The 11,483-nt window shown below is 48.2% G+C and overlaps 1 protein-coding gene across 1 annotated transcript; it reads right to left on the minus strand.

Moving 5' to 3' along the window:
• Nucleotides 1-10,206: 10,206 nt before the first annotated feature.
• Nucleotides 10,207-11,007, minus strand: LOC135373766 (uncharacterized). The gene has a single exon (XM_064606855.1). The coding sequence runs from the start codon at nt 11,005-11,007 to the stop codon at nt 10,207-10,209; it is 801 nt and encodes a 266-aa protein (XP_064462925.1).
• Between the last annotated feature and the right edge of the window lie 476 nt (nt 11,008-11,483).

Genomic DNA, 11,483 nt, shown 5'->3' on the forward strand with positions numbered 1-11,483 from the left:
CTTTGTCTGGTTCATCTGGTTCTCTTTGTCATCATCGTTAATTTATCTGTTGTTGTCGCTGTTGCATCACGATATGCGGATGGTGGGACAGTGCGATATTTTTGTAATAATTGGCGTCCCGTTTTGAGACTGGCTTTGTGAAAATTATGGACGAAAATGACTTTTTTTTTAACTTGTCCTTTTCGACTGCTCTGCGTAGTGCTGACGGTCAAGCCATTAACTGAAGATGTAAACAACAATTCCTAGGATGCTCAAATCATCTGAAAGCGAAACTGGTCCAGGACACCTAGCGTCAATATTTGCAACCATTGATTTGTAAATTTCATTTCAAACAAATATTTCGTCTCAGTCTTCACTCGCGAAGATATTTATTTCATTCTTGCGTCGTGTTGATTCCTACAACTTCCCACAGATTGATAGCGTAGTAGCTGATAATAATGGTTTAGTCAAACTAAAAGAAGGTTGCAAGCTGTCATCATCCTGTGGCACAGATGGCACCACATCTACAATTTTAAGGAGTACCAACGATGTATCAGCCAAGTTTCTAGCATTAATATTATCCCCGTCTCTGTCTATCGGCATGATTCCATCAGATTGGGCGGTTGCGAAGATCATTCCCACATTCAAGTCAGGAGATAAAATGGACACGCAAAACTACGGGCCCCTCTCTAACCAGCGTGCCATATAAGTTTCTAGAACACATTATAATTTCTCACCTAATGACATTTCTTGAGGCTAAGGACTTCTTCTCAGTTTTTCAACACGGCTTTCGACGTGGCTATTCCTACGAGACCCAGCTTGCCGGCTTAACCCACGATGTTCTAAAAAATCTGAATTATGGCTATCAGGTTGACGCTGTGTTTATTGGTTTTGCCAAAGCCTTCGATCTGGTTCCTCAAGCTCGTCTTTTAACAAAGTTATCCAAACTAAATATCCATCCATCCGTTCTCACATGGATTCAAAACTTTCTAAGCAATAAATCACAGTTTGTCATAGCCAACAGTACGTCGCCATCTCCCGATCACTTGACATCAGTTATCTCTTATTTATATTAACGACTTCTTTTCTCGTTGTCTTCTTCCGTACGTCTGTTTGCAAACGATTGCGTTATGTGTCGTAAAGTTTCTAACCCATTTGAACGTGATGCCCTGCAAAGCGATTAGGACACGACTGCACGACTTAGCCTCTACCGGTTAATGCTCAAAAATCTTGATTACGATATCCTGGGACAATAAGCATATCTATGGGTATTCCCCGTGTTTTTCATTAAAAATACGGGTTTTTGCACTAATGGGATACTGCGGGCCTGTCAATTTTGATTAGGGTATTTTAAGACAATTCCCATGTCTACGGGTATTGCACATGCTATTCATTAATAATGCGGGTTTCTGCACCATAATGGGATACTGTGGGATGGTCAATATGGATTGTGTTATTGTGAGACTATTCCCATGTCTACGGATTTTACTCATGGTTTTCATTAAAAATACGGGTTTCTCTACCGTAATGGAATACAGTGAGACTGCCAACCTTGCTTTCGATATTGTGGGACTATTCCCATGTGTGCGGGTATTACCTGTGCTGTTCATTATATGCGGGTTTCTGCACCTTAATGGGATGCTGTGGGACTGTCGATCTTGATTACGATATCCTGGGACCATATGCATGTCTACGGGTATTCCACTTCCTTTCCATTAAAAACGTGGTTATTTGCACTGTAATGGCATTCTGCGTGTCTGTCAATCTGGATTACGATATTGTGGGACTATTTCCGTGTCCATGGGTATTACCCATGCTTTTCATTCAAAATGCAGGCTTCTGCATATAACGGGATACTCTGGGATATTCTATCTGGTTTATGATATTGTGGGACTATTACCATGTACGCGGGTATTACCCATGCTTTTCATTAAATATGTGCGTTTCTGCACTGTAATGGGATAGTGTGGGACTGGAAATCTTGATTACGATATCCTCGGACTATAAGCATGTCTATGGGTATTTCCCGTGCTTTTCATTAAAAACGCGGGTTTTTGCACTAATGGGATACCGTGGGACTCTCAATCTGGATAGCGGTATTGTGGGACTATTCCCATGTCTATGGATTTCACCCATGGTTTTCATTAAAAACGCGGGTTTCTGCACTGTAATGGGATATACTCTGGGACTGTCAGTCCTGATTACGATATTGTGGGGCTATTCCCACGTCTACGGGTATTCCCCGTGCTTTTAATTAAAAACGCGGGTTTTTGTAATAGGATTCTGTGGGTCTGTCAATTTGGATCACAATAGTGTGGGACTATTTCCATGTCTACGGGTATTACCCATGCTTTTAATTCAAAATGAGTGTTTCTGCACTGTATTGGGATACTATGGGACTGTCTGTCTGGATCACAGTATCCTATTACTGTGCAGAAATTCGTATAATTAATGATAAGCATGGGTAATACCCGCACACATGGGAGTAGTCCCACAATATCCTAAACCAGATAGACAGTCCCACAGTGTCCCGTTATACTGCAGAAACCCGCATTTTGAATGAAAAGCATGGGTAATACTCATAGACACTGAAATAGGTGTCTATGTCTATAGGTGTCTAAAGGTGTCTATAAGAATATCGTAATCAAGATTGACAGACCCGCAGTATCCCATTACAGTGCAGAAACCTGCATATTTAATGAAAAGCATCGATAATACCCGCACACATGTGAATAGTCCCACAATATCGCAAGCAAGGTTGACGGTCCCCACTGTATCCCATTACGGTACAGAAACCCGTATTTTTAATCAAAACCATGGGTGAAATACGTAGACATGGGAATAGTCCCAACATACCGCAATCCAGATTGACCGTACCACAGTATCCCATTATGGTGCCAAAACTTGCATTATTAATTAAAAGCATGTGCAATATCCGTAGACATGAGAATTGTCTCAAAATACCGTAATCAAGATTGACAGTCCCACAGTATCCCATTAGTGCAAAAACCCGCGTTTTTAATGAAAAGCAGGAGGAATACCCATAGACACGTTTATAGTCCCAGGATATCGTAGTCAAGATTGCCAGTCCCACAGTATGCCGTTACAGTGCAGAATCCCACATATTTAACGAAAAGGATGGGTAATACCCGAACACATGAGAATAGTCCCACAGTATCCCATTACAGTGCACAAACTCACATATTTAACGAAAAGCAAGGGTAATACCCGCACACATGGGAGTAGTCCCACACTATCCTAAACCAGATAGACAGTCCTACAGTATCCCGTTATACTCCAGAAACCTGCATTTTGAATGAAAAGCATGGGTAATACCCATAGACATGGAAATTGTCCCACACCTAATGAAGATTGACGGTCCCACAGTAGCCCATTAGAGTGCAAAAAACGCGTTTTTAGTGGAAAGCACTGGGAATAACCGTAGACTTGCTTATTGTCCCAGGATATCGTAATGAAGATCGACAGTCCCACATTATCCCATTACAGTGCAGAAACCCGCATATCTAATAAAAAGCATGGGTAATATCTGTACACCTGGGAATAGTCCCACAATATCGTAATCCCTATACAGAGTCCCACAGTATCCCATTACAATGCAGAAGCCCACGTTTTTAATGAAAACCATGGGTAATACTCGTAGACATCGGAATAGTTCTACAACACCGTAATCCAGATTGACAGTCCCACATTATCCCGTTATGGTGCAGAAACCCACAATATTAGTGAAAAGCATGTGCAATATGCGTACACATGGGAATTGTCCCAAAATACAAAAAAAAAGAAGTCATGTAGCCCACACATAGACACTTCGATTAAATTGCGTGAGAAACGGATTAAAGTATGTGAAATGAGGATTAAAAATAATGAAAGGAGGATTAATTCCGATGGCAAATGGATTAAATGTCATGGTATAGGGATTAAAATGTACGACAAGACGATTAATAACGACGAAAAAGCTGTTGTAGGGCTGTTTCCGTGGATCTTCTCTTGCAGAATCCGAATTGCGAGGAAACGATGAATGGGTGTTTTTCAAGGAACGATGCCATAACCTGTTCTATATTACCTTTTCCAGAGCTTTCGAGAAAATCGGAAGTACTGAAATCCTGCGGTAATTTGATAGCTCATGCACGTTACCGCCTTTATGTAATACTGACACTTTAGCTATTTGCATTTTCTTAAGAAAAATGAGTCTGAATTTCTGAATGCCTGCCTTAGGAAAAAATGAATGAAGGAATGAATAAAGGAATGAATGAATAAATGAAAGAAATGTCGATGACGAAACGATTCGTACAATGGGCAGGAAATAAGGATGTGTATAGTACAGAGAGGAGTTCTCCACAGTGCGTGCACTCGGGTGGCTCTACTCTAAGAAGAAAACCATGGGTGAGGTAACAATGTCCATGTCTTAGCCGTGTACCTGTAGCCTCGTGTGATCTCTTGTCTAAACTTTTTATGGGGTGTCCGACGCTATTTTTAACCAGGTAGAGTTTATCCTTTGTCTGTATGTCCCAGTACTTTTGCCATATTTTGTTTATTGTTTTCTTAAGAAGTGGTTTCAAGTCCTGAAAAGGCGGGTCAAACGTGTCACCTCTGCCGAAAGTGCAGCTGTAGCAGCTTTGTCTGCAAGCTCATTGCCTGTTATTTCTGTATGGCTGGGCTCCCAGCAGATGATAAGAGAAAGACCTTCGTTTGCTATTCTGCTGGCCATGTACTGTGCTCGCTGCACGAGGTGGTTCTTCTGTGGTTGAATGTTGCATATGGATTGTAAAGCACTATGAGAATCTCTGTATATGACAGATGATTCGATGTTACTCTCTAAAATGAAGTTCAGTGCTAAAATGATGGCATAAACATCTGCGGTGAAATGGACGTGATGATCTTTAAGCGGTGCGGACTTGAACATGAGCTGGATACCATGGCACAAAGAAACACTTGTGCTTGTTTTGGACCCATCTGTATAGCGTGGAGTCAGTGCTTGTGACACCGTCAGTCATCCATCAATCTTACATGCTTTGTTGTACTGCGCTGCGCTCTCACGTACAACGTTGCTCTGGATCGCTGATTTCCTGCAGTCAACGATGCATTTTCGTCCGAAGGCGACACAGAGCAACTCCTCATCTCTCAGGGGGTACCATAAGGAATCGTCCTAAGTTCGCTCCTTTTTAATGCCTTTATGGCGGGCATTGGAACCTCCATTCAGCGGAACGCCAACTTGTCCCTGTATGCCGATGACACCTGTGTTTGGAGCCACTTCCCGTCCAGCACTCTGTCAGCGTCCACAGCGCACGTTAGATGCCATTCGTCTCTATTTACTCCAGGCAGGAATGGAGATATCCGTAGAGCAAAAAGGCGCTTTTCTAGCCTTCACGCCCAAAGACATGCATAGGTGTCGCCTGTATATTAGTGCAAGCTCACTGGTGCACGTGACACATCACAAGTTTCTCGGCGTAACTCTACCATGGAATTTGACATGGAAGCGCCACATAGACGCTCTTGAAAAGAAAGTCCAACGCTGGGTCAACGTCATTCGTCACTTCGCAGGTATGAGACGGGGACGAGACGCGAAGGATCTCCTCATGCTGTACGATACCTGGTTCGTGGCTCAGTAATGTACAGTCTTCCCGTCCTGCACGGACTTCCTCAGACAATGGTACACATGATTGGAGCCCTGCTCGCGCGAAGCCTTCGGGTATGTCTCGGGGTCCCGCGAGGCGCTGAGACCCGCCTAGTAGTTGCTGAGGCCGGGGACGTCCCCATTGAGGTTCCCCGTACTACACGCCACTGCACCCCACTATCTGCATCTACGTGATAATAAACATCACCGTCTGATTCGTAGGTTTCTTCGTTTTCGGGTTAAGCCCGATTTTTCACGATAGTCCCCCCTCCCCCCCGTCCCCCGAAGAAGGTTTCAAGTTTTCAAGAATTCGGGTAAAACCCGACATCTACCCGAAATCCGTGCGGTCCTTCAACTTGTCATTCTAGGTAAATCGTCGGAAAAGTGAATCATAATATCAGCAAAGAGAGCTATTTGTGACAACCTATTCGTCCTCCTTTTATAATCCCGTCCTACGGGAGTCAAAGACTAGCTTTTGTGGAGCTCGGGCAAGTGTTTGAATACCGCGGTCGTTCACTCTCTCAGTTCCGAGCGCGAATATAAAGATTGTTGTTTCTCGTCCCAGTGTCACACCAGTGGCTTGTTTCGTCATATGCTTTTCGTTTCACCCGAATATTCCCCGATGATATAACAAAGAGAGATCGTAGCGCCCGATTTCTCCCCGAATTCTCGTATGTAAATAGCACCCGATTCCTACCCCCCCACCATTTGAAAGATCATAAAACCCGAAAACGAAGAACCCTACTGATTCGCAAGCTTCACGCTAGACGGAACGCCACGGTTTATCCTTCTATGATATCATTCAGACCTCGTATTCCCAAATTCATAATTGGCCCGACGGCCCCATATGTGCCTCCATGGACGTTACTATCGCCGCTTGTCACTATCTCCATACCCGGACCCAAGAACAACAAAAAGAGCATCCTGGTGTTATCCTTAGGTTCTGCGTGGCCACTACTTTTTACTTTCTTTATTGTATGCCACCACTGTGTATTACAAATATATATCTTGCAAAAAAAACTTTCTTTGCTCTGAAAGTTTCCCCACGTAACCACTAGCCTGCTTATTTTTCGGAATGCTCGCCAATTCCTGCCTGTTGTCCCGTTTCGTCCCCTTGTTCGTTAACCTCCCATATTTCTGTAACCGGTCTGGAGCAGAGATCACCTTATTCACATAATCCCCTCCACACTCTAACAAAGCGGCCATTCACTCCGGCCGTAAGGCCTGTACGTACCCTTTCTTCCCGGCTACGGCGAAGGACTGTCCCAGGTTCAGAGAGCAAATGAGCATGTCACGAGTGCGTTCGCGCTCGAACAGCAGAGCTCTACAAAGAGGCAAAAGAGAGCGTCCGCAAGACCGAGCGCAAGAGGAGAAGTAGCCGCAAGCGGCTTGCGAAGGACGCTGAAGCTCGCTTCTCCCCTACACCTGCCCCAAAGATGGACCAGCCAGTGTCGTGGTGTGATCCTGACTGTCCTTGTGACTTGTCCTTGTCCTTGTGACTTGATCCTGACTGTGATCCTGACGATCCCTTTCCCCTTTACCGACCCAGGCTTACCGCTTGTCGGACGCGACACCCAACGCAAGCGCTGCTGCCCCAATCGGTCCCTCTGCATCAGCCCGTACCCGTCGACCACCTGTGGACCGGACACGAGGCGTCGACGCAGCTGCAGTGGTAATCCAGTTGCTCTTTGTGGCGCTGAAAGCCATTGTCGCAGCCTGCCCGCGGCCATTGCCGAGGCACAATCGATCCTGCAACTAGAACGGGCCATCTCAACCATGTTTGCCTTCGGCTCACGGTTCCAAGTAGCCTAAGCCGTTGGCCTCTCCATTGACCGCACGCACGCACCCTGCATGGACAGAAGAGCAACGCACTCCCCTCCCCTGCAGCACCGAACGACCACAGTCTTCCTGTGGAACGCAAGAAGCCTTCGTTCTAAAACGTCTCATTTTCGCCAGTTCGCATGGCGTCAATGGACATTTCCGCCTGTCGAACTATATTACCTTCACCTCGCGCCCCCCAGACAGGACAAGCCGTACCGCACTCTTCGTCTGGTCCGCCATACCGGCAATAAAGAGAGCTGTTCCTTGCACAGGAGTGGGCGAGTACGCCTGCTGCACCGTTCGCTTGGGTGAGGTTGTGTTCACTGCCGTCTCGCTGTACGTACCGCCGGCTGTTGCTTACAATGTGCGCGAGATAGCGGCGCTACTAGATAGCGTCCCCCCCCCATACCTGCTCTGGTGGTGATCTCAACGCACACAATGTCGGCTGCGGAAGTAGCGCAAAGACACACGTGGCGGTCGCTTGGCTGCCCTGTTTGAAGAACGTGACCTAGCCTAAACGACGACTCCCCAACGTTTGTGCAGTCGACTCTCCTTTCATCCTGCTTGGACCTGACTGTGACCTCGGCCTCCATTGCGCGGATCTCCAGGTGGCAAGTCGATGCCGACACGATGGGCAATGATCACCTGCCTGTCCTGATCAACATTCGGCACTCCAGAACGGAGCGGCGCTCCGCACGGTGCGTCAAGCGTACTGACTGGGCGTCCTACAGATCTGCTGTGGAGGCCGACTTCGCAGACTCCAGGCCGATGAATGACAGGGACTTCTGTCAAGCAGTCGTTCCTGCCGCGCAGTCCTCCACCAGCGTTGCGCGGATACCGGAAAAGTTCAATTCCGTCGATGCTGAGTACGAGAGGCTGCGCGTGCTCTGCCGCCGCGCGGAACGACGCGCCCGTCGCACTCGTCTGCCGGAACACACGTCTGAGGCGCGACGCGTGCAGAAAGTTGTCCACAGGCACCTGGTCAAACTGGCGCGTACCCACCGGGGGAACTTTGCGACTTCACTGTCGCCGCGCACGCCGCTGTCTCGTCTGTGGTCGGTGCTCAAAGGGCCTCATGTGCCCGTCACTCAGCGCTAGCCATTTCGGTCGCTTTCGCTTGCCTCCGGGCGTCAGGAGCTCCAAATAGCGGAGGAGGACTGCGACCGCCTCGCCTCAGCTCCCACCAACTCACTAGCCTCATCCAAGGACATCCCCGTAGTTCTGGAGTCGTCGAGCGAACCTCTCCTAGACATTCCATTCTCCCTTGCTGAACTTGAATCTGCGCTGGAGAATGCACCTGTGCATACCTCGCCAGGCGCGGACCATGTGTCTTACAAGGCGCTCAGAAATCTACCGCTTTGCGCGCGCCAGTCTCTTTTGAGCATTTTCAACGCGTCCTGGGTAGCCGGTTCCGTCCCGACAGAATGGAAATGTGCGATTTTAATCCCCATCTTAAAGCCGGGCAAATCACCACACAACATCGATTCGTTTAGGCCAATTGCCCTTACCAGCTGCATCGGGAAGACTTTCGAGCGAATGCTCCATTCGCGCCTCGACTGGTACCTTGAAAGTACGGGCTTCTTCCCGCAGGTGATGGCCGGATTCAGACAAGGTAGATCTGCCGTTGACAATGTCATCGCCGTCACCTCCTCCGCGCAGCAAGCCCGACATGAAGGCCTATATACAGCCGCTGTCTTCCTTGACGTTCTGAAGGCTTACGACAGCGTACTCCACAGTATACTGTTGTGGCGACACTCCAAGAGGCTGGCGTGGGGGGCCGGATACTGTCGTGGATTCAGGACTTCCTATCGGATAGGTCTTTGGTTGTGCGCACTACGGAAGGGGACACCCAATACTTCCCTGTTCGCCGCGGCGTCCCGCAAGGTAGTGTGCTCAGCCCTCTTCTGTTCAACGTTGTCATGGCCTCCCTACCAGCTCACCTCCGAGGCAACGTCAGTGTCAGCATCTACGCCGACGATATATGCCTGTGGACCTCCGGCACGCGCCGTGACGCGATTCAGCATCGCCTGCAAGGAGCCTTCGATGATGTTGTCCTGTATCTTTCCGACCGGGGACTGTCTGTTTAACCATCCAAGGCGGTCGCCATGGCGTTTACGCCCCGATCATTCCGGCAGTTCCCGCTACGGGTTGCAGGTTTGCCGGTGGAGTTCGTGCCACACAACAAGTACCTGGGCATTACAATCGACTGGGGCCTCACCTGGTAAAAATATATCAAAGCTCTCTCCTCACAGCTGTCTGTCCTCGTCAATGCCCTGCGACGGATCTCTGGAACGTCATGGGGCCCTACCTGCACGGACCTTAAGCTCGTCCACACCTCCCTGGTGACCGGAACCCTGAGGTACAGCCTCCCAGACCTTCACACCGTAAGCAAAGCTAATCAACGCGAGCTCCTCAACATCCAGACCCGCTGCCTGCGCGTCTGCCTGGGTGTTCCCAAAACGTCAGAGACATACCTGGTCCTAGAAGAGGGCAAGGAGTCTCCAGCACACATTCTGCGCGACCTGGAAATCCTTCTTCTTCTTTGGGGCCATTATGGGCTTTCTTGGAACTTTTTTCCGAGCAGCCGCCAGTTCCGTCGGCGATATATCGGGGAGTGATCCACTCCCCGAAAGACTGCTCTTAAGCTTCCTTTGGGATTGCGAACACGCTCGTGTCAACGTTGCATTCGATGGAGCTTGCTTCCACGGGTTGCGATGACGAAGGTGACGTCTGTGAAGATGACGCCACGGAAGAGGATTCCGAAACTGTGGTTACCGTACCGTTAGAGGAGGTGGTGTTTGAGAAAGGGGTGCACATGTTTCTTCACTTTGTGCTGTCTTGTCTGTCTGTGTTGCGCATGAGATCATTCTTGGTTTCTCTTTAACGACATATGAAATGAATTTCTGGAACAGGAAGGGAGCTGCCTTCTTCCTGGCTTCTGGATAACGTAGTTTCTGTGTAACTTTGATGTGCATCTCCTCCTTCTCAAACTTCCACTTTGGGCAAGACCTAGAGTACGAAGGGTGGTCACCTGTGCAGTTGACACAGTGATCAGTCCCTTCACACTCTTTGGAGTTGTGGTCCTGTTTGCTGGAGCGAGCACAGCACGCAGACCCTCTACAAGCATCAGAAGGATTGCCAAAGCAGTTACACATGAAGCATCTAAGTGGGTTAGGGATATATGGCCGCACCTCTGCGGTCAGATACCCTACCTTCAGCCTTTCTGGTAGAGTCAGGCAGTCGAATGTGAGGATTCTGTTGCATGTCGTTATGTACTCATTGTTTTTCCTGATTTTTATTTTCCTTACATCAATCACCTTTTGGGTTTTTAGATTTTCAAGAATCTTTTCTGAAGGAACATCAATGAGTTCAGCTAACGACACGACACCACGGCAGGTAATAAGGGCCCTGTGCAAGACTGGTGATATTTTGATCCCAACCATCTCATGTGTGAGCTCACAGTCGGCTGCCCAGGTGCGTTTTAGCAGTAGGTCACCTGATCTAAGGCGCTTAATTTCGGTCACGTTCTTTGACAGAGACGCCACCACCTTCTCAATGAAGAACGGGGACATTTTCCCACGTGGAGCGCTCTTTTCATTCTCAGTGCTTACATTACTTGCAACAATATTTAGCCTGAAAGACATTCAATGGCTGTTTGGAAACTTCGGTCCGAAGGCGCTTCCCGCACCCGATCAAAGAGGGAAATGAATTCTTTACCATATGAGGTTTGACGAATGAATGTTCCTAATGGTCACCAACACTTCACATTCATACACGCGGGAAGGTCCTGGAGTTTTCAAAAAATCCATCAGCCGAGGCCTGACCAGGACCCCGACCGGCACCGTTCAAGGCTTCTATATCCTACACCTCACATCCCCTCGGCACGGTGCCAGTAACACCTTGGGACTGGCGGCTGGGGTCCGTGGTGGCACCACTCACCAAACATCAACCGAAGCCAATGCCCCCTGCAGTTCAACCCGTCGGTAACGTACCGTTATCACCCTTTGGACGAATTTCGCCGTATGCTGTTCTGCAAAGTTCTACCAAC

This window comes from Ornithodoros turicata, unplaced genomic scaffold (assembly GCF_037126465.1).
Source record: "Ornithodoros turicata isolate Travis unplaced genomic scaffold, ASM3712646v1 Chromosome31, whole genome shotgun sequence".
Lineage (NCBI taxonomy): Eukaryota > Metazoa > Arthropoda > Arachnida > Ixodida > Argasidae > Ornithodoros > Ornithodoros turicata.